General features: G+C 37.7%; 2 protein-coding genes across 2 annotated transcripts in view; one reads left to right on the forward strand and one right to left on the reverse strand.

Annotated features, from left to right (window-relative positions):
- PLEKHB2 (pleckstrin homology domain containing B2) overlaps positions 1-24,623 on the reverse strand; it is a 457,251-nt gene that overhangs the window by 131,204 nt on the left and 301,424 nt on the right. The gene's annotated exons all lie outside the window — the stretch shown is intronic.
- FAM168B (family with sequence similarity 168 member B) overlaps positions 1-24,623 on the forward strand; it is a 47,150-nt gene that overhangs the window by 11,482 nt on the left and 11,045 nt on the right. The window contains exon 3 of the mRNA XM_069063353.1: positions 5,308-5,391. Within this exon, the coding sequence (XP_068919454.1) occupies positions 5,308-5,391 (84 nt within the window). The remainder of the gene's footprint in view (positions 1-5,307; positions 5,392-24,623) is intronic.

A 24,623-nucleotide genomic window follows, 5' to 3' on the forward strand; every position in this document is an offset into this window, starting at 1 on the left:
ATGTCCAGAGAGGTGTAGGGGCTTACCTAAGGCAGAACATGTAAAAAGTAGTAGAACTGGTATTCAGAAACAGGTCTGGCTCCATATGTAGGGGTTTCTGCTATATCTCAATTAGATGAATTCAGAACTGGTTGAATGACTGGCCTCAAAGAGTAGTCATTAATGATTCATTGTCAGCATGGAAGGAGATATTAAATACAGTGCCCCAATGATCTCTACTTGTTATTTTCCTGTGTAATATTTTTATCATTCACTTGGATATAGTCATGGATAATAATGATTATGACATTTGCAGATGACACAAAGCTAGGAGGTAAATAGTTAACACCCTAGATGAAAGCCAGTATTCAGAAAGATCTTGGCAGGCTGGAACATTGGGCAAAATGGAATAAAATGAAATCTAATCATGATAAAGTATATGTGATAAGTGATAAGTAGGGATACACACTTGAGTTAAAAAAAAATCAATTTCACAAGTATAAGATGGGGTTAACATGACTATATAACAGTTTGCCTAAAGAATATCCTAGTTCAGTTTGAATCAGCATTCTAATACTGCAGCCAAGAAAATGAATGTAATCTTAGGCTGCATTAAGACAGTTAGGAGGAGATGATAATTCCAATGTAGTCTCCTCTGGTGAGACTATTCCTTGAATGTTGGGTTTCATTTGGCACTATTGACCATTTTTCCCTCCTACATACTTTATCTCTTTGAGTTTTCAGTACACTGTTCTCTTCTTGGTTTTCATATCTGTCTGACTGCTTCTTCACAGTCTTCATCCACATCATGCCCACTAACTGTGGTTGTCCTTTAGGACTTTGACCTGGGACCTTTTCTCTTTTCTTTCTTTATTCTTTTAATTGTTGATTTTATCAGCACCTGTGGGTTCAGTTATTTTCTCACATCCATATGTCCAGTCTGAGACTCTCCTGGATTCTATTCCCACATCAACAACTACGTAGTGGACATTTTGAACCAGATGCCCCCTAGGCATCTCAAACTTAACATTTCCAAAATAAAACTCACTGCCTTCCCCCCAAACCCACCTCTCTTCCAAACTTGTCTATTACTGTTGATGAGTACTATGCTTGACAGTAAGAGAGGATCCCAAGCTTCCATCAGGAATCTTCTGTAGGAGTTTCTTGGTTCCCTGAGTTGCTAGTGCCTTCCCTTTTAGGGTTATCTCACATCTACCCTTTGGTTCTCCCCTCCCCAGCTGTCTTTTTCTTATTAGAATGTAAATTCCTTGCCTGCAAGAATTTTGTGCTTTTTTCATGTCCCAAACACTTAAAATAGTGTCTGGCACATAGTAAGCACTTAATAAATACTTGATTGGTTGTGAGTACCACATTTTAGGAAAAACACTGGTAAACTTGAGAGTATATTATAGAGGTGGCTAGCAAGTTTCATGCCACATGAAGATTAAGTGAAACAACTAGCAACTGTTAGTTTTTAGAAGAGAGGCCTTAAGGAAGGGAGGACATAAACAATTGAAGGGCTGACACATTGAAGATGGATTGGTGTTTGGTTTTACCCCAAAGGGCAAAACAAAGAGCAGGGGTTAGGTATGACTGAGAGGCAGATTCTGGCTTGCTAAAAGGGAAAACGTTATCACTTACAGCTCTTTCAAAGTGGAATGAACTTTGTTGGTCAGTAGTAGATTCTCCTTCAGTTGCAGTCCCCAGGTGAAGGCTGAATGTAGAGAGAGTTCTTGTTCAAGTGTGAGTTGGATGAGATGGCCCTGAGGTGCCTTTAACTCTGAAATGCTATAATTCTGGGAAAGGGAAGGAGGAAAAGCACTGGATGATGATGATAATAATTCATAGAGTGTGTTATGATTTACAAAGTGGTCTATATATCGTTTCATTCTCACAATAACTTTATTAGGTTGATTTTTATGAATATTATCATGCCTACTTTGTACATGAGAAAACTGATATAGGGATAGTTTGAGTACTTTGCTCAAGATCATTCATCTAATAAATAAGTAGCTGAGTTGAAACTCAGCTCAAATCCTCTGGCTCTTCCTGTCACTCCAGCGCCCTGCCTCCCCTATGTAAAATGATCCCATAAGCGCAGAGATTTTGGAAAACATTTGTGTTTTATAGAAAATAGAAATAATCTTATAGTATAGGTTGCATTGTAAATTGCCTAAATAAATTAGGGATGTGGTTTATACTTTCCCAATGCAAATTACCAAACTGGCACCAGGGGTAAGATTTTAATAATGGAAGACTTCACTCCTCTGTAGACCTGCTATAAATCTTACTCTTCTAAAAGCAGTGTCTGATAAATTATTAACTTGTCTGATTGCATCTTCCATCTCCAAGAAGGTAGAGAAGGAACTGTTATTTTAGATTTAATTGAGATTAAGAAGAATTGGGATAGTGATGTACTGGCAGGTGCCTTGGGGGGAAAGTAACTTACTTTAGAGTTTATAATAGCCAAGGAAAGGAATGTTAGACTTACTTGAATATGTACCTAGACTTTACTAGACAAATTTCAAAAAACAGAGAGAAAAAAATATAGATCTTAGAGCTAGAGATTTTAAAGGAAGTGAAAGTCTAAAACTTAAGGGATGAAAGTCTAAAAAATGAAATTTCAGCTTTACAACTATATAAAATCTTTTTTTTTTTAACGTAATTGGGGTTAAGTAACTTGCCCAAGGTTACACGGCCAGTTTTTTTGTGTGGGTGTTAAGTATCTGAGGCTGAAACCAATCCCGGGTCCTCCCAACTCCGGGCTGTCACTCTTACTCACTGTGCCACCTAGCCTCTCCCCGAACTATATAAAATCTTGACAAGAATCTAAAGGGGGAGCCATTTTAAGAAACCAGGGCCTAGATGAAAATTATAGATGGGGCACATGAAAAGAACAAATGCAGAAAAGTGGTATGAACAAGAAAGAAGAGATTCAGGGAGCGCTAAAGCTCTAAATGAATGAAAGTGACTAAAAACTGCTGATGACCTAAAAAAATAAAAGGACTTTCAAATATTATATTTGGGGTAAGAAGAAAACAAAGGAGTTTTACTGGTTGGAGCAGATGACATAATAAGAAAGGATGATTCAAGAAGGCAAAACTATTTAGCTGTTTTACTTTATTGTCTGTTACTAGTTCCACCATTCTCCTTGAAAAATCTTCCCATTCTGCCATAGCTCATACCCAGTTGAATGATGATGATGATAATACTAATAATTGCCAGTATTTATATAGCACCTGCTTTGTCCCAGGCACTGTGCTAAGTGCTTATTACAATTATTACTATCAGATTTGGTCCTTGCCACAATCCTGGGAGGCAGAGGCTATTATGATCCCCATTTTACAGTTGAGGAAACTGAGAAGACAGAAGTTAAGTAATTTGCCCCCAGGGTTACACAGGCTAGTAATTGTCTGAGGTTTGATTTGAACTCAGGTCTTCTTGAATGGGCCCAGTGCTCTTTCCATTGTGTCACCTAGCTGGCCAGTTTGTTGCCACATCTGTTGATCCTACCTCTGAGATACTTCCCAAATCCATATCTCACTACATTTCTGCAACCTTTACCGCAAATCAGATATGCATACTGGGCTTAGAGTCAGGAGACAGTTTATGTTCTGGCACCAACTGAAATTTTACTAGCTACTTCATCATGAAGTCATGATCTCTTTGAGTCTCAGTTTCTCCATCTGAAAAACAGGGATAATAATATTTGTACTGCCTCACAGAATAGTTTAGTTTTAAGAAAAGTAACTGTGAGCACTGTGTTAATGTGGTATGGATAAATATTGTAATTATTCTATTTCATCTGTCGTTATAGTAGCTTTCTAATTGATCTCCCTGGCCAACTTCCTTTTTGGAGGCATTCAAAATCCTCTAAAAACTTGTTTTGATTTCACCTTTCTAGCAGTCACACTGTTTTTTTTCATGTGTTCTACAGTCCTTTCCATTTGAACTTCTGAAGTTGACATTCACTTTCCTGCCTTTGAGCATTTGTTCTCACCCCGTACCTTGAATGTTCTCATTGGATCATTGAGTTCAAGGAAGCTTAAAGGTTATCTTGTCCAGCTCCCTTATTTTACAGATGAAGGAACTGAGGATCAGAGAGGGGAGTGACTTTACCAAGGTCACACAGGTAGTAAATGGCAGAGCCAGCATTATTCCTGCCTTTCTTACCTTCTAATATGGAAATATTCTTTCATTATTCATGTTTTGTCTCTTCTATTTTTTATAGTGATACTATAAAAATCTTTAGATCAGGGACTGTATTTTATATTTCTATTCATTGCTTTGCGAGGTGTCTTACATAAAATGGGTGCTTAATAAATGTTGACTAACTTGAATTTTCTTCATCAAAGAAAATGATCTAATTGGCAACAGTAGAATAAACTCAAACAAGAGTTCAGGTCTCCTAAGTCTAGTTACCTTTCAACCAAAAGGAACAAAGAATAGTGATTTGAGGGCTGCTATAAAACATATTTGAGAAACCATGAAGAAAGGGAATGTTTCCTGAAGGCTGGAGATTGACAGATGTTCATTCCAGTTATTAAAAAGGGAAAGAGGGTGAACTGTAGAAACTCAAACCCTTAAATTTGTTGTTGATCTCCAGTAAAAATCCAGACTGTATTATTAAACATATAGCTTGTGAGTATTGTAGAAAATAATGTGGGATAATCTGAATGAAAAATTCAAGTCATCTAAAAGCTATTTTGATTTTTTTGATTGGTGCACTAAGATACTATATACAGAAACCATCTTTATTCATCAAATTATTTGACAATGTCTTTTCACAGTTTTGTTGCTTAAGTGGACTAAATTTTTCTGGATGATATTATTAGGTAGATTTGGAGCTTGCTGAACCACCAAATCCCAGCAATTTATCATAACTTTTTTTGTCAACCATAAGAGATGCCTTTAGTGTCATGCTCTCCAGTCTTTAGCAGTTGACTGGACCTGTGGTTGCTTCTTTGAACTTAAAGTCTTTGAGAAGAATTTTGTCTAGATATTGAGAAGTTACACTGCATCAAGTCACATGGCTATTAGATGGTAGAGGCAGTACCTGAACCTAGGTCTTCTATCCCCAAAGCCAGTTCTCTCTCCACTATACCATGCCACCTCTCATTTCTTTAATCATGTGCTTTCAGACATCACTTTGGACATGACTCATTACAATTTTGAAAAAAAGAAAACAGAAGACATTGTCTGCTAGCATATTCTATTGTGCTGACTTTGGTTGTGAATTTTAATATTCTTTAAGTATTTTTTGGCAGTCCAGGTTGTAAAACAGTATTATTATTTCAGAGAATAACCTTGGAAAATTTTTTTCCTCAGCTGGCTTCCCAATGGGCTATGCAGCGGCTGCTCCTGCCTATTCCCCTAACATGTACCCTGGAGCAAATCCTACCTTCCAAACAGGTATGCATATAGATGAATTGTTGTTAACAATTTTAAATGTGTATCATAACATAAGAGAAAGAGAAATGAGATAGTGGGAAATTTTGAGTTAATATAAAAGTAGTATTTAGGTTTTCCTAATATTTGCTCTTGATATCAAGCTTCAGTCTAGTAACTAGGAACAGCGTTAGCTAGTTAGCATATATAGAGAAAGAGATGGAGAGATAAAGAGAGAGATTTTTAGGTTTGCAAAATGCTGGGGCACAGTGAATAGAGCACTGGCCCTGGAGTCAGAGAGGACTTGAGTTCAAATCCGGCCTCAGATACTTGACACACTTATTAGATGTGTGACCTTGGGCATGTCACTTAAACCCAATTGCCTTGCTTTCTCCCTTCCAAAAAAACAAAACAAAACAGAAATGCTTTATCAGAAACCTCATTTTCTTAACAACCCTGAGAAGTAAGTGCTGTCATTATTCTCATTTTGCAGTTGAGGAAATTGAGGTAGACAGTAAGTTTCCCAGGATCACACAGCTGGTGTAAATATTGGAGGCCATATTTGAACTTTGGCCTTCCTAACTCCAGGCTCAGCTGCTTTAACATTAAACCTAAATAGAAATAGTCACATTTCCATGTGTGAACTGTTGTTCTTTGACACTTGTGTTGGAGGATCCAGTCCCTGTTGTTAAAAGAAGTTGGTTTTGAATATTAAGTTTTATTTTTCATATCTTCTCTCTGTTTTGAAAATATGTTTCAGGTTTTAGAAATTTGTGTTGTAACTGAAGACTTTTGTACCTTCTTGGGTACAGCATTTTACAAAGGCATTCCTTAATGAGAGATTTTCCTTGTTCTACACATGTTTTCTTCCTGTTTGTAACTAAAATGAATTTTATCTGTCCAGCTTGAAAAACAAAACTATGTCATTTACCACCTGTCTGGGAATGTTTCCCCTGTTATAATGAAAGCTTCTTGAGGACTGTTGCACTTTTGTCTTTGTGTCTGCAGCACTTAGTGCAGTGCCCAGCAAGATAATAGATGCTTTTGCACATGCTTATTAGTTGATTGATTTTGATCCCAGCTACTTCCTTGCTTATTGGGATAGAAGAGATTACCTCCTTCCCCTGACAAGAAAGGCAAGAGAAGCCTTCTTCTTTGCCTCTTTATAGACCATCAGTCTCCATATTCTATTAGTTCTTCCTTTATCCTGTCTCTCACATCTCTCCCTTCCCATTTTTTCCACTATCACATAACTCAGACTTTTGTCTATCATCTGGTCTAATACAGTAGTCCCCTAGTTGGTCTCCTTGCCACCACGTATTTCTCCACCAATCCATCTTCAACACTATCACCAGATTAGTGTTGCCTAAGATATCTGGCTTTGCATTCAAATCGCCTATTTCCTGATCCTCACCTACCTTTCCAGCTTTTGTGTGTTTGTATTGTCTCTGAAACGGAATTGTGTACACTCTGAGGGCAGGGATTGATGTCTTCTCAGGCCCCGAGCAGAGTATTGGAAGTAAAATGAAAGTGGGAAAGGAAGAAGAAAAGTAGAGGAAAAAGGATAACATGTCAGCAGTTAGCCTACAAGTAGCAGACACTCTTGACAGAGGAGGGTGAAGGAGAGCCATCTAAAAGAGGAGATAGAATAGAACAACAGTGCCATGGGAAAGAGTAAACAACTAGCTGTTCTGTGCCTTTGTGGCCCTGAAGGCGTAGGATCTTCTAATTCATGTTCCCGGTGGAGGAGATAGAAGCAGCCGCTTGGACTTTTTGTTCTTGAAAGCCTTAGTATGTGATCCTGAAAACATACTAACCATAATTCACGAATCAAGATAGGAATGAACTATAAATCGATCTAGATGTCTATCTAGACATACATCTATATCTATATCCATACATACAGTCTCTTGATATATAGGTATATATCTAGTCAGGTCTCTGTCTAGATACATATTACACATGTGTATATACATGTATGTCTGAGTGTATATACATACTTATATATGACATATAAAATTATATATGTGTTAGATATCTATGAATAGCTGCTATCTTTGTTAACATTTACTGGCTTAATTTGTTACATATAGCCCATGTTGATAGATAACAGATAAATAGAGGATCTATTTATCTTCCCATTGCTCTCTGTTCTACGTTATAGGAGACCACAGAATTTTATTTTAATTTATTTTTTAAAGCAATCGGGGTTAAGTAACTTGTTCAAGATTACATGGCCAGTTATTTCTGGGTGTGGTGCTGAGTGTCTGAGCCCGGATTCGATCCCCAGGTCATTCTGACTCTGGAGCTGGTGCTCTTACTCGCTGAGCCACCTGGCCGCCCTGAGACCACAGAATTTTAATCATTCTAGATGGCAACCCTTCAGCTGTTTAAATTTACTTTACCTTTCCTCAGTTTTTTTTTTTTTTCTGGGCTAAATATCCCTAGTTCTTTCTATTGCTCCTTAATATGGTATGGTTTTGGGTTCTCTCCCATCCTGGTTGTCCTGTTCTGGTCAAGTTTCAGCTTTGAGAATGTGATGCTCAGCATTAGGCACAATATTCCAGGTGTGGTTTAATTAGTGGCAGATAAAGCAAGGATATCAGTCCTCTTGTTAATGTAGTCTAAGAGCACCTGGCCTTTTTTGGCTGCCACCATCATCTTCCTGATTGATTTTGAGCATGTAGCCTATTAAAACTTCTGTATCATTTCCACTTGGTATGCTCTCTAGTAATGTCTTTTTATTTTGTAATTGTGCAGTTAGGACAGTTTTAAAACCAAAATTTAGGGCTTATGTAAGATTTTATCTTATTAGAATCACTCTGCCCTTCTAGACTATCAGGATCATTTTTTTTTTTTAAATTTTTTTAAAGCAATCGGGGTTAAGTGACTTGCTCAAGGTTACACGGCCAGTTATTTCTGGGTGTGGTGCTGAGTATCTGAGCCCAGATTTGATCCAGGTCATCCCGACACTGGAGCCGGTGCTCTTACTCGCTCAGCCACCTGGCTGCCCCAATCAGGATCTTTTTTGCACCCTACATTTGTCTTGCATTGTATTAGGTACAAATCTCTTAGCTTCTTGCAATACAAAATTTTAATTTATATGCTGTCTGTACTGTAAAACAGCTTCACAATCATTTTTCAATGTTAATTTTTGAGAATCAGTTACTTTTTTTCATCCATTCCTTAATTAATGCACTCTTTCTCAGTTCCAATTCTTGGCTGTCACAAAAAGTGCTGCTGTAAACATTTTGAACGTATAGGTCCTTTTTCTTTTATCTCTTCATGGTATCTCTTCAATACAACCTTATAGTTGTATTGCTGGATCAAAGGGTGTGCATATAAATGTATATATGTATGTTTGTATATGTATATATGTAAAGGGAATGGAATAAATAGAATTCCAACTTCAATATTATTTCAAAAATTTTATGTAGTATATAAAGATGCCCACTGGGGTAAGTTGGTTGTCTGAGACAAGGAATACAGGTAATTGTACCAGGCTTGTTGACCCATGGAAGGAGTGATACAGAAACTTAGAAGTGGCTATTGGTAGTTTCCCTAAAAAATATCCAAGCCCAACCATTGTAAATTTATTATTTTAAATTTATATAGTTGATAATTTTTCCTATATGGGTTACTGCCCCCAAGAAATGATCTTTCTTTGAATTTTTCATAGACTTAGAAACTCCTTATTGCACATATTCTATTTTGTTTTGTATTCCAATTATTCATGGGTAAATACTGGCTAGAACTATGTCTTATTCGTCTTTGTAGCCCCAGTGTTCAATACGATCTATTCTGCTTAAAAAAAAAAAACTCTGAACTTATGACATCATTGGTTTTGGGAACACCGAGTGAATTCCTTCCTCAACCAAGGTAGATTGACAACTGTCCTGTAATTTAGAGTCTTAGAGAATTATGTAAGTACACTGAAAGATTAAGAGATTTACCCAAAGTCATATAGCCATTAGAGATCAAAGGCCAGAGCTGAAACCAGGTCTTTCTGGCTCTTGAGACCAGTTCTCTATCTATTACACCATGCTGCCTCTCTTCTTGTACTTAGATAGTGCTTAATAATTGTTAGTAAAATTCAGTACATGTGAAATATTTGTTCTGCTCTGGAAGGAAAGAATAAGGAAAAAACAATGAGAATATTAATAAAAACCCTTGGAATTTAATTAGGCTCTTATAGTGCTAGTATTTCTGAAGAATATAGTATTTTTCATAATACTTGTTGATTGGTTGGACTGTGGACTGTATACTTGTTGTCCAGTGACCAAATAAGCTAAACTTGGCAATGTTCATTACTCAAAAAACATCTGCTAAATTATACCTGGTTTGTGATTTATATCATTGGAGGGAGTAATGATGAGATGATAAATCCTTTAAGTATGGAAGTATATACATGACATAAAAGTGTTGATTTTTAGGTACAGTAGCTTGTAGGGAATTAATATTTATTTCTGTGAACTCTTAAGTTCTTAGATTTCTTTTTAATGCTTTCAGGATTCCTGTGGATCATTAGTGAGAGATAACTGATTTTCTGGAGCAATGTGGAGCTAAAGATTAAAGGAGATTACTTGAGCAAATACTAAATTCTAACACTTAAATGTTAAAAGGTATGCTCCTGGTGGGAAGGGAAAGGAGTTGTATAAGGGGATGCATATTTGCCTTCCATGAAAGAGGTTAGGATTTAAAACTGCATGACAAAAGCAAAATAAGTCTTCAGGTGAGTGGTTGAATGTATTGTATATGGTGACTGAAGTAGAAAATGGTTTATTAGTTTTATTATCAAAGTATTTTCTTATGGGTTGAAGTGAATGTGGTAGCTTTTGCTTTGAGGAAAATTTATATTTGAAGGCAAATCCTTTCTCAAAAATTTTTTTTAAAACTTGTCAACTAAATGTAATACATTTCTCCCCCAACATACAAGCTTTTTAACTTCTTAAACAGATCTCTAGAAGTTAGCACTCTTAATAGCCTAGTTTATGTTTAAATATCTATTACCTTTTATATACAAGGGATTTTCTGGATAGGAGCTGAATTTGACACCATTTATTCCCTTATAGTGTTGAATGTTTAGAAGAGTAGTGGTCTTACTCTTATTTTAATTAGCTAGCTACCTCAAAGAGATTTAAATTTAAACCTTTTATTTGGGAAATACATGTCTCTTGGCCCAAATTAAACTAAAGTCATTATATTTTCAGGAATGCTTATTTACTTAGGTATGATTTTTTTGTTAGAGTCACTTTCAGTATAAAACATTGCTTATATAAAACATTAATACTAGCAAAATTCACTAGCTGCTAAATTGTGTATTAGAATTCTGCTTTCCCGTTTTTTCATTACTTGTTGCTTTCTTTAATGTTCATTTAAAAATTGAGGTTAAAAGATACAGATTTTTCTTATTATTAAATTTTTAGCACATTTGTGTTGGCAGGAGAATATTACTAATTACTGGGTTAGTTATTGTGGCATAGGTAAATTTTAGGTAATTTAGGGAAAATGTAGTTAAGGGAAAAATTTGGTAAACTTTGTGTAGTTGTACGATAAATCAGTTATATTTTATTTTAGTCTTCTTAAACAAAGTGGTAGATGTTTATCTACCCTTTTTTGTTGATCTGCATTGTATTTCTTCAAAAGAATAGACTAGTTGTTTGATTATTTTTTAATTTATAAAGTATGCTAAGACAGAAAGTGGTATGAGTTACAGTTTTTATACAGGAGATATACACACATATACATATTAAATATTCATATTGTAAGTGTGAGATACTTGTCCAATGAATAAATGGAGATACTGCTATAAAAACTGTGCTATATGAATAATGACATTCTCCATGTAAATGAAAACAGAAGACTGAAGTTGTAGTTAAATGGAAAGAAGACTCACAGATTCTCCTTGGATAGGGAAATAAAGGAGTTAGTTGTATCCAGAGACTACAAAAAAGGGTCACTTTGATATGCTATGTATGATAAGCATAAGGCAAAATGACTACCCTGAAGTATATAGAAATATTATATATAATTATATATAAATATAGAAGTAAATATGAGCACCAATTGTTAGCATGAAGAAGTAGAGAAATTCTATGAAGAACCAGAGGGGATCCTCCAAACTAAAACAGCATATATACATTGATATTTTGTGATTTTATTACAAAGATTAAAATAAGAAATGTGTTGGAAGATGTTTTGTGATAAATCCCTGTGAGGAGAAAATCTTGTAGGATTCTCATAAGCTTTATGCCTGTATGTCATGAATACTTTCCTTAACAACAGAGGAAGTATGGGGCAGCTAGGTGGCGCAGTGAATGGAGCACTGGCCCTGGAGTCAAAGGAGGACCTGAGTTCAAATTTAGCCTCATACACTTAACCCTTACTTGCTGTGACCTTGGGTAAGTCACTTAACCCTAATTGCCTTGCCTTCCCCTCTGCAAAAAGACCAAAAACCAAACCAAACCAAAACAACAACAGAGAAAGTACTGAATATGACTAGCAACAAATAACATGTCATTTTCATTTTTCTGTAATAGTAATCATTGGTTACTGATAGAGGAATATCTTCTTTTTTTTCTTTTTTTTTTTTAAGCAATCGGGGTTAAGTAACTTGCTCAAGGTTACACGGCCAGTTACTTCTGGGTGTGGTGCTGAGTATCTGAACCCAGGATTCGGTCCAGGTCATCCCGACACTGGAGCCGGTGCTCTTACTTGCTGTGCTACCTGGCCGTCCCAAGAATCTCTTTCAAGTGGTTATCTAACCTTTGTTTGAAGACTTTCAGTGAGGGGGAACCTATTCCCTCTGAGGCAGTCCATTCTACTTTTACATAGCTTTAATTTTGGGGAAATTTTTCTTATATCAAACCTAAATGACTTCCCAACTTCTACCAGTAGCTTCGAGTTTTTCTTTTAAAGCCAAGCAGAAAAAACAAAAGTCCCTCTTCTACTTGTCAGCACTTCAGATATTTGAAGGGCGCTATTATTTCCACCATGCTATTTCTTTCCTGGGGTAAACACTCCTAGTTCCTTCAGGTGGTTTTCTTATGGCATGAACTCATACTTTCCTCTGGATGCTCTTCATTCTATCAGTGTGGTATCCAGGTAGAACCCAAATAAATCATACCATTCATGAGTATTTGTGTGTTAAACTGGGAAAAGGATATAAAAGATTTAGAAAATAACAAACAGATCACCAGCTTTTCTATAGTAGTAATCACTTTTTGTCACTGATGATAGTGGAACCATAGTATTTAGGTTGTTTACAACTACGTCCTTGATGTCCTACATGAGGAAGTAGAAATGTCACTTAAGAAATGACTGGCAGAAGATCTGGCCACAAGAGACACACAGAAAAGAAAAGGAAAAAACCATGCCAGAAGTGACATGGTTGTGAAAGCATTTAGGGATTGATTTTTCAGGATAATGTCAATGAGAGGAAGATATTAAATCACTGGGAAAAGTCAGAAATAGTATTCTTACCAAAAATACCAACCGCAGATAAAAAAGAAATAGAGGAGGTGCTGAGAATCTTCAAAGTTATATTACTTGAACTTGTTGACACTGCTGTCCAAGTTTTATATATACATGTACATGATGTATAAAATGTTATATTACATGTATATTATAAAGCTATGGGAACACCAATATACTGTTAGTGGTGCTGTCAGAGTTTTGAAATAGTGGTAGAAAAATTACTAAAGTGTTCAAACTCTGTTACCCAGAGAATCTACTCCTGGTTATATACCCCAAGGAAGTCGGAAACAGAGGGGTGGGGTGTGTGTGTGTGTGTGTGTGTGTGTGTGTGTGTGGTGGGGGGACCTGTGGTAAGAAATCTCCTACTAGTGCAGTTTATTGTCTTGGAGCATGACCTGGAACACTGAGAGGTTAAAGGAGTTGCCCAGGCTGACACAGCTATTAAGTGTCAGAGGTAGAACTTGAGCTCAGGCTTTTTTGTCTTTGAGGTAGGCTCATTATACATTATTTATGCTATATATGAATGTAATGGAATATTTTTGTGACATAAAGTATAAATATGAAGAATTAAGAGAAACTTTGGAAGATTCCTGAATTGATGCAGAGTAAAGTAAGCAAAATACCGCTAATGGGCTGCTGTATTCAGGAATGAATACAGCATGGGTTTAGATCATGGCTCTCCTAGTATGACCTCATGCTAGTCATTGGACCTTAGTTTCCTCATAAAGGATATGAGGGATTTGGACTTGATGACCTCTGAGTTCCTTTCCTGCTCTAAATAAATCTACGATTCCTCCATATCTCATCCTTTCTACCTCAAGAAAAAAAGATACAGATTCTAGCAAATGGATTTAAAAGTATAGCAGTTTAAGACAACTTAAAATTAAAAGAATATAAAGTTTCTGACATCCTAAATACATGCGTAGTTTCAAAGCAAATTCATGTTCCTATCTTAGTTAATGGAACTACTGTTGTTGCCTTGGTGAATAATTGTAGGATATTGAGAATCACAGATTTGCTATTCCTAAAAAGGCAGTAGGATCACTTGCATATTTATAATTCAGTTCTCATGAACATAAATGAGAGTATATTTAAAGTGGAAAGGAAAGAAATCTCAGTAAGTTGTGGGAGTGAGAACTATCCCAGAGTACTACTTGTTCCTTACCATACCCAATAAACACAACAAGTGCATCAGAATTCATCAATAATGGCAGTGACATCGAGAGAAGACTTGGAAGAACCCATTACGGTCATTCTTAGAGGAAATAATAGCCAAACTAGTTTACTGGTCTGGTTCCAGTTCTAGCCCCTCTTCACTTCTCCTCCATACCGCCTCCTAGTTTTCTCTTCACAAAAACTCTGGTCTACCAGGGTGTGGTACCATATCCTAAGGGTCATTTCAATATTAGCCATCGTTTTGAGGTCTTAGATTTTTGGTCTTAGTCTTAATCAGGGAAATATTGAAAGCAGATAGCAAAGTACAGATCTGGATAATCCCTACAACGTCAGTAGAAAGAAGCTTTTAAGTTTATTTTACCCAGATATAGCCTATTCACTCACACTTCAGAAATGGCATATCAAAAAACAGGTCTTGCATACAGCTAAATGAAAGCCTTTCACATTAAAAAACAATCAGAATAGCATCTGATTACTCCTCATTTATAGGCAATAAAAGGAAAAATTGGGATATTCTGAAAAGAAAAGAATGGGTTATACCTCCCTCCCCAATTATATCCTGCAAAGCCAAGACTAAGCCTCCAAGAAAATAATTATGCATTATGGAAAAAGGAAGGAATGATTGGTTGAATCATTCAGAGGCACCTAGGGATGAACAAAATATTCATTATACAGACTGACCAAACACAAGAATGTTAAACATATTTAGGCACCAGTGAGTGATTATGAAATGAAATATATATCTTTGTATGGATATGGCTAAACTGAGTCTTCTGTTGTGGGATGAGGGGTCATTTTGTTTTTTAATTATCTTAAAACTCAAATAATCTTAAAGTTATTGAGAAAGGAAAGGGAACACCAATGACCTAAGGAGCAAAATTTTTTAAATCTGCAAGATCAGGAAGAGAAAGAACTAAATTAATATTTTATGGTCAAAGAAGTATCATTCCCTCATTACTAAATCATTTGGTGATGGGATAATACAGAAGAATTCCTCTTTGTCTAGAAAAAGGAGATTTGGGTTGAGGGTCCAAGAGAAATCTTGCTCAGGACTCTCAAGGAAAAACGAATAGGAAGAGAATTAATTTTGGCAATATCCCCTTGCCTTGGATATAGCCAGAAAGTAACTATTTGAAGAAAAATCTAAGTTAGGGCTTCACTCTAACGAAATAAGGCAAACTCAGGAAATTGAGATAGAAAAAAAGTTCATTGTAATCTACAGTGTATATGTGTTGTGTGGGCCAGGACTGGGGCTCAGACCACACATGTTGCCTTTGAAGATGAGTTTTCATAATAAGAGAAGACAACCCTGATAGGTTAACATCTCAAAGAGGATATGGGCGAAGTGTTACATGAAAGCTGCGTTTACAATCCACGTGGACGCAGATTTCTGAGCCAGGATCCAAGGTGATGCATCTGCTCTTTCTGAAGTATCAGATTGATACTTCCTGCATACTGCCCATCACCCAGAGGGCTATTGTGTATGTGTGTGCAAGCCCCTCTTAAGATAGGGCTGTTACGAATGTCTATGCAGCTCCTCCTATGACAGGGCTGACAGCTACGCTTATTAAAGAAGGATGAGAAGTCATGTGTTCACTCAAATTAACCTGGCGGTATTGCTTAAATTCTACACATTAATTCAATAATTCCCCCATTTGGTGCCAACCATATTTGTGGTGCACCACCATGATTGTGGATTTATATTGCTCTTATATTTTTAGCTGCATCATCCTAAATCACTCTATAATTGCTACTGCAATTTGGAAATTGGCTTGGGAATCAGTTCCTTGCACCAAGGGAAGCACTGTAAGCACAAACAGCACACAGTCCTGAGGACACAGAAGAGAAACCCTACAAACAGATAAACATACCAAAGGTACATAGCAGGGTGTGAACTGTTAATAAACAAATGCATGATAGAAAACATGTGAGGGATTAGGTCCTAGTTATCTGGGTTAAATAAACCAGAGGCCAAAGACCACTGGGTCAGGACTCTTAAGGAAGAGTGAATGGGAAGAGACTTCATTTTGCTGATATTCCTTTGCCTTGGATATAGCCAGAAAGTAACTGTTTAAAGAAAAATCTAGGTTAGGGCTTCACTCTAATGACTCAGGCAAACGAGGTAGAAAAACAAATTTATAACATACAGTGTGTATGTGTTGTGTGGGCCAGGCCCGGAGCTCAAGTGTTAGAATAAGTTAAGCTAAGGGTCGATCAGAGATTGCTTCCTTTGCTGAGCCCGAGGTCAGTTACAACAGGCATCATATGGGAGTAATGAATTCAGGTTGTTTGTGTGTTCATGACAGTATGACTGGGCAGCAGGATCTAGAAAGGACCATTCCAGGAGACCTAGAAGCTAAATGTCTTCTTGAAATTTAGGATCCATATAGAGTCCCCTGGCCCAGATTAATGTACCAACTCTTCCAGACACAAGGTTTGTGTTAAGACTGTCTCCTTCCAGATCTGTGAAAGAAAACTACGAGAGGCCATGTCTTGTTAGGCTTCCATCCCTTGTGGCCAAGACCCAGGTTCTGAAGGTCCAGCCCCTGCATACTAATTGGTTAATTTCAAAGGAATCTGTAGTCCTACCCTACTGCCTTTTCTAAATTGGAACTCCACTTGAGGAAGTACCTTATGCCATTTTAACTGTGCTTTCCAAAGAGGTTTTTTTTTTTAAACTTCTTTATTTAGCCATTCAACTCCCCCTGATGACTTTGGGCAGTAAAGGGGTATGTAAGTTAAGATTTATCCCAAAACATTTAAAAAGTCATTTAGTTATTTCTGTGGCAAAGTGTGGTCCTTGGTCATAGTTAGTAGTACAGGGTAGACCAAACCTTGGTATTATGTCACTTACCAGATATCTTGCTACTATATTTGTTTTGTCATGTGTCACTGGAAAAACTACACAGTAGCTCAATTAGTCTACACACTGAAACATATCAGTAGCCCATAGACTTTGGTAAATTCATTAAAGTCAGTCTGCAGACTTTTCAATGGTAGGATTGCCTATTTTTTCTCTACTTTTGTCACAGTTTTCTTTCAGGAAGAGTTGAACTGTCCACCAGAAAGGCAGCTAGAGACCATACAATGGGCCTCTCCATAAACGTTGGGGGTAAACTTGTAGTATTGGGCCCTCGGTTCCCAAATGTCCTTGGGCATGAAGTTGCTGGCACAAGAAGTAGTAGTCTTTTTGGTGCAATGGAGTGCCCATCTGGCACTTTCCATAGATCATCCTGGAGAATGACTTCATGTCTCAGACCTCAGCCTTGGCACCTGTGACTAAAGAATAGTGGGTAGGTCAGCAAAGAACATAAACAGTGACTTTGGTAGGTCTCGATGGTCTCAGCTGGCCCCCCATTTTGCTGTCTCATGTGCAAAATAGTTGCCATCTTGTAAAAAGGATTGTCCTCTGACAGTGTGCTAGACAGTGCATCACACAGATAGCCTTGAGGAACAGAACAACTTGAAGAACTTGGTCAGTAAGTGAGGCATGAGCTTACTATTATTGCAGCCATGAAGCTGTGCTGCTTCCAGAAGGTCCCAGGGGAATGAGAGACTTTGAAACATATTTGGAATCAGTGTAAATACTCACTTGGAAGTCCCTTGGCCAACTGGCACACCCTGATCAGCGTTCTTAACTCAGTGTCTTGTGCCCTCACTCCACTAGACAATGCCACTGCCCACAGAGTAGCTATTGGGGGAAAAACTGCTCCCCTTATCACTTGTGTTCACTTTCCCAAAAGGAAGAGCAATCCATGAACGCTGTGAGGCTGGGTTCTGCCAAGGGAATGTCCATGAGCTTAGGGTGTAGACTCTCAGTGGCTTCAGTAACCTCCATGGTTATGTGGTTCATCAGCATCCTTCAGACTTTGGGGAGGGAAAGTGACTAGATTTAAAATATTACAATACTAAATGGATAGATTAGCCTCAGATAAGACGCTCTGGTGGGAGAAGGCCTATATCTTAGGCTGGAGTTAAAAGTGAGTGCACCATTGAGGAACATAAAAAGTTTATGAGTTGCCAAAGACAAAGGGTTTGGTTCTTTTTACCAGGTCAGCAGAGGCCGTGAAGACCTGAAGACACCCTACAGTGCTTCGCACGACCAGATCTGTTGACAAAAATAGTAACCAGTGAGCCTATGATGGGGTCCAATCTTCTGGGAGACAACTCCTGATGCATCCCCTTTCCATTCATGTACAAAAAGGAAAAAAGGCTTGTTATAATTTGGCAGTCCCAGAATTGGTGGAGAGGCTTTATCTCCTGCTTTGCTCACCTAACCTTCTGTCAAGACTCCTGAGGGTGTGAAGCATTAGGGGGCTTTCTTATCTATATAAATAGCTAGTTCCTTAGTGAGTTCCATTATTGCTTAGAATCCAACAGTGGTAGTATCTTACTGTCTCAACAGGGTGCCTACCTCCATTTTGTCTTTGGTATTGACATTTGAAGGATACACTGGATCTATCATTAATTAAAGCTCTAGTGTCTGGGCCTAGCTGAGGGATGGGGAACCTGTGGCCAAATTCTTTTATTAAGGGGATTTGTTCTGTGAAGTTTGGGTTTTGTCAAAGGGCTGTACTTGAGGGCGTACAGGGCCACATGTGGCTAGCTCACATTTCAGGTATCTTACCAGGGGAAGGGCAAACTGCAGCTTTAAAAAAAGGACACTCAGGGGCAGCTAGGTGGCGCAGTGAATAGAGCACCGGCCCTGGAGTCAGGAAGTTCAAATCCGGCCTCAGAAACTTAACACAAAAACTAGCCGTGTGACCTTGGGCAAGTTACTTAACCCCAATTGCCTTCCCAAAAGCAAAAAAAAAAAAGTACACTCAATGGCCCTTTTCATGTGGCCCTTTTCATAAAGGCAGTGTAGGAGGAAAACCAATGTCTTCTTCACAGGTTCCTATGAAGAGAACAGGAGGCAAGCAATAAGTTATTCACATACTGAATTAAGGCAGATCCCTGTGGTGGGTGCACATCTTGTAGATATTTGACAAGTGTCTATTATGTGAATAGAGTGGAAGATTCACAGTAGCTCTGGAGCAGCCCAGTCCAAGTATATTACTGGCCCTTTCAAGTAAAAGTGAAAAGATATTGTAAGTCTGGGTATACTAGAATGCTGTGGGGGGGAAAACCCACATAAGGAATGTTGGTGATAATAGAAATAGGATTCAGGAATACAGGGGCTTCGATCCTGGACAAAGCAGTGCACAGGCAGGCCATGTATTTTTTCTTACTGGCAGTACAGGGGTATTGTTAGGTCACTGGCAGGGTCCTCTCACCCCCAGGTGGATGTAAAAAGTGGATTTTGAATAGGTTCAGCAGTCTCCAAGTTGATGTACTGTTGAACACAAGGGGGTATTCTGTTCTTAGTCTGGATTGGCGCTGGGTCATCTGACTTCATGAACCTCTCAGGTTGGTAGAGTTCCAGCTGCACAAATTGGCAGGAAGTTCGGTAACAAGGGAAGCAATTTGGATACTAGGGGTCTCATAAACCTTTTTGATTCTTTAAAAATCACCCAGTGAGTCAAATCAGTTCCTTTGTGTTGTGACCTAATCCTTCCTGGGTCTTTGTGAATAATGTCCTCAAGTTTACATAACAGGTCCCTCCCACACAGTGAAACCAGGCAGTTAGGTATAATCAGAAAACGAGTGAAAGCAGTCAGAGATCCAGTGGATACGTCTTTATTTTTTTGCTTTTCGGAGGGGTGAAGTCAGGGCAATTGGAGTTAAGTGACTTGCCCAAAGTCACACGGCTAGTTTTTTGTGTTAAGTGTCTGAGGCCAGATTTGAACTCAGGTCCTGCTGACTCCAGGGCCGGTGCTTTATTCATTGTGCCACCTAGCTGTCCCCAATGGATACTTCAAAGGGGGGTTGTTAAAGGGCACATCTCACTTTCTCCCCACAGGTCTACTACTGAAAGCCTTAAGGTGAACATCTCAACCATGTGAAAGTTATCCACCCATAAACAAACAAAAAGGAGTGCCTTTCACAATTATTTCTATCAAAGGCTCTTTAACCATATTGCATCCCCTTTCACATTTCCAAGGTTCTGACCTCCTCCTTCCTCTGTCATTGCAAACACTCATCCCCATTATTCCTCACTAGATACTGACTTCTTGCATTTGTGGGTGAGGAGGCATGTCACTCAGCATGTGGGTCCCCTTCAGTTAACTTAGAGGCCAGAGGCCCTCTTTTGGAGGCCTCATCTTGCTGGGTTTCCTGTAGTCCTTAAAATGCCTCTCACGTCTACAGTAAAAGCACTGTTCGGCCTTTTCCTGTTTTGTTGTGTTTTGTTTTTTTTTTTTTTGAGGAAGAGTAAATATTCCCTTCTGGTCCCTTTTCCCCTCCCAGATAACCTCTTTCAAGGCTGCTGCCAGAATATTTACTTCCTCAGTCTTATTTTCCTTCTCTTTCTTATTGTCCTCCATTGACAGTTCCCCTGACTTCTTCACTCCAGTCGGAGCAGAATTTATAAAAATAGTTGAATGTCTGCTGCTGATTGATTAGCATAAACTGAAGCAGTGACTTTTAGATTACTCTCATTTTCTGGATCTAACTGAACAAATTTCGGTGGGTGGGGGGGGGGCGCAGCACACAAACAGATGTAAAAATCATCAGGGTATTCATCTGAATTTTGAGTACTTTCATGGAACTTTTTCTGATTATTGAGCAGATTGTTTTGGAGCATAATAGAGGCTTGTTTTTGCATCTGTTCCCCAGTCCCCCTCTTTATTAAAATTATGATATGGAGCTGTCCTGGGCCATGCAGTCCTGTTACGTTTATTCTCTAACTTAATATAGCACATAGCTTTTTAATCTTTTGTGAGAAAGGCATCTAGTAGCTCATCCATATCATTCCGAAGTGGGGTTATGGCTTTTACAATGATCTTAATTCCGTTAATGATGGGGGCTGGGTCCCTTGGAAAGGGTGGAGTGGATTGTTGTCATAACATTGCATTTCCTGGTTTAAAGAGGACATGTACTCTCCTTATTGTTTTCCTGTAAAAACATCTTAAAGGTGGGGTGGTACTTGCTTTATCTGGATTATATGGAGGTGCCTCTAATGGACATGGTGAATTAGTGCAGTCTCAATTTGAAAGGGTGGCCCAACAGAATTCATTATCCATTTGCCTAGGTTCTAATGTTTCTAGTCTAGCTTTCAGCTTGCACAATTTACAGTACTCAAAAATCCCATATCTATCTTACCAAATTCTTTCTACACAGTTATCTAAGTGCCGAATCCAGTTTGATCTAAGTTCTACCGCTCGAGCCCTGGACCTCCCTGGCTTAAAAGGGGAATTTTCCTTTTAGCTAAGCCTCTTAACAGTTTGCCCAATGAGAAGTAATTGAGGGTTTACTCTGCACCAGTCCCATTGCATTTGATACTGGTATCATCCTTTACTGGTGCTGTCAGTCAAAAATTAGTCACTTAGCCTGACTGTTTTCCATGGACTGCTGTTTTTTCATGTACAAATGAGGGGAAAAAATTAAAAATTTTTGGTACTGAGACCTGTATTTCCTTATTCTTCCCTGAGCTTGTGAAGCTCAATTCTCCCAGACTTTTCATGGCAGGTTGACTGCTGGGAAAATGTACCTCTGCCTACAATGGAGCAAAAGAAGCTCAGGTTCAGTCAGTGGGGGAGTAAATTTCCCCTTGGTCTTGGCAGAGTAGCCAAAAATTGTTGGGAGGAAAATCTTGGTTAGGGCTTCCCTCTAATGAATCAGGCAAACTCAGGAAATTAAGGTAGTGGTGGGGAGGAGTTTATTATAACATACGGGGCAGACACATCGTATCGGCCAGGCCTGAAGCTCAAGCCACATGTTGCTCTTAGAAATGAATTTTCATACTTAGAGAAGGCAGTCTTGATAGGTTCACATTTCAGAAAGGGGAAGGGCTAGTGTTTTACCACAGCCAATTTTACAATCTAGGTAGAGTCAGTTTCTAAAAGGACATCAAAGTGCATATGGCTGCTCTTTCCTATTAATATGCGCCACATACTGCATTCATATGTCCTACCCTCTCTCCCCTTCTCTACCCTTACTAGAGGCTTAAACATAAAATTGTTAAAAGGGAATGGAAAATTTTGGGTTCACTCAAATGATCTGGTGGTAGTGGCTAAATTCTGCACAATAATTCAGTATAACTATTACATTGTGAAATAGAACATGAAGTAATTTTACATTGAGAGAGAAACTTTGATGGACTCTTAGAGGAAGTGTTGGCCACTCACTACAGGAGAATAGTTTCTCAAAGTGTGATTTTCTTACAATCTCTCAAGGCCATTAAATCAAACCCAACCCTAAGGCTCTTGAGAAAGTTACGAAAGGGAGAAGATTGTAGAGCAGAGGAGCTTAGAAGTGATTGTTGTTCAGTCATTTTAGTTGTGTCTGATTCTTTGTACCCTGTTTGGGGTTTTCTTGGCAGAGATACTAGAGTGATTTGCCATTTCCTTCTCCAGCTTATTTTATAGATGAGAAGCTGAGGCAAACAGGGTTAAGTGATTTGCCCAGGGTCACATAGCTGGGAAGTTTCTGAGACTCTATTTGAACTCAGATCTTTGTGACTCCAGGCCTGGCTCTCTCTCCACTGCACCACCTTGCTGCCCTAAGTGTGGTATTTATTATTAAAACCATTTAATATGTTATGGTAGGAAGTAGTCAGCAGTAGGTGCGAGAGAAAGATGAAGAAGAGATTCAATTGCAAAGGTTTGTCAGAATTTCTTCTCAGTAGAATTGCAGTTTGTCTAATACCTTACTGTCTGTCTTGTTCAGAATTCAGTTAATCAACAATTATTTATTAAGCCCCCTATTATGCGCCAGGCACTGTGCTAGGAATAGACCAATATGTAATAAAACAGTAATTAATAAAAAGAAATATGGGCAAACGATAGAGCCCTAAATCAGACTAAGTAATGACTTACTTAATAATGAATGAGTCAGAAAATAAATTGTTGAAATAATAATTGTTAGAAGAGTATAATAAGGATGCAACATACCAAAACTTAGGGATGCAGCTAAAGCAGTCCTCAGAGAAAAACAGTGCAGTGTTTGGTTGGTGTACAGTGTTTACTGAATGCTCTATCTACTTCCGAAAACTTACATTGAAAAATAGAGAGGTTATCAGTGAATTGAGCATTCAATTAAAGACTAAAAATCAAACAGACCAGCAGCCTTGATGCAGATAGAATAAAAGAAATCTTTAAAATTAGAAGATTAGAAATTTTAAAGTAAGACTATAGAACTGACTTTTTGAGCAGACTAACAAAAATCACTAAATTATTTGCTAAGCCAAGAAAAATGAAAAAAATTTAGTTTACCAAAATAATAAAAACAGAAAATAAAATCAGTGAAGAAGGTAATTAATACAATAGCTTCAGTAAGGTAATAAGACACAAGTAAAGCCACAAAAATTCATCATTATTTTTCTAAAATATTAACAACCAAGAATAAATGATATTAGAAGTTCTATCCAAAATAAGTACAAAATGCGTAAAATATTGGAGAGTTTACTTATAAAGACAATTTTAAGTTTTACACAGATATACCTGTAAAATATCCTTTATGGAAATAGGGAGAGACTAAGAATTGGTGAGCTATTCAGTGCTCATGATTTGGCCATGCAGATAACTACCTAAATTAATTTATAGATTTAGTGCCATATCAGTCATAGTACCAACCAGATATTTTGCAAAATTAGATAAAATAATAAAATTAAACTTGAAGAACAAGTAATCTAGAAGGGAAATAAGGAAAGCAAGTAGGAATAACAAGTAGTAATAAAGAAAGCATAGCATTACCAGACTTTATATTATTGCAATAATCACAAAAACTTAGTGTTGGAAAAACAGATAGATCAGTGATAGAAAAAAACAAAAGCAATTGAAAGCAGTAGCCTAGCCAAGCAGGGTAAGGATTCATTGTTTGATAAAAAAATGCTGGTAAAATTGAACAGCAGTTTGGAAGAAATTAGGTTTAAACCAGACCTCACACCTCATAGCAGAGTATTCTCTTAGTGAAATGACATTATCAACAAGGAAGAAATTACCTGTCATTTATAGATAGGGGAAAGGTTTGTGACCAAACAGTGGATAGAAAAGATCACAGAACATAAACTGGATAATTTTATTACAAAAGATTAAAACACTTCTGCATAAACAAATCTTTTATAGCTTTGATTAGAAGAAGAACAACTGGGAAAAACCTTTGCAACAAGTTTCTGATAAAGGTCTCATTTCTAATTGCCAGTCTGATTCAAATTTATAAGAATTAAGAGTCATTTTCCAATTGATAAATGGTAAAACAATGAACAAGCAGTTTGCAAGGGAAGAAACCTTGACATATATAGCCATATTTTTTTTTAGAGAATGTTTCAAATTACTAATAATTAGAGAAATACAGATTAATGCATTTGTGACATTTCATTTCGCAGCCATCCTATTGATCAAGATAAACCACTACCATCACCCCCCTGAAAAAAAAGAAAAGAAAATGACAAGTGTTGAAGGGGCTGTGGGAAAATAGGCACAATAATGATGCACTATTGATGGAGCTGTATATGGGTCCTTCCTTCCTTCCTTCCTTCCTTCCTTCCTTCCTTCCTTCCTTCC

The sequence above is a fragment of the Petaurus breviceps genome, unplaced genomic scaffold (genome assembly GCF_028583685.1).
Source record: "Petaurus breviceps papuanus isolate PSGF00001 unplaced genomic scaffold, PetGlider_PUasm1.0 90556, whole genome shotgun sequence".
In the NCBI taxonomy this organism is placed as follows: Eukaryota; Metazoa; Chordata; class Mammalia; order Diprotodontia; family Petauridae; genus Petaurus; species Petaurus breviceps.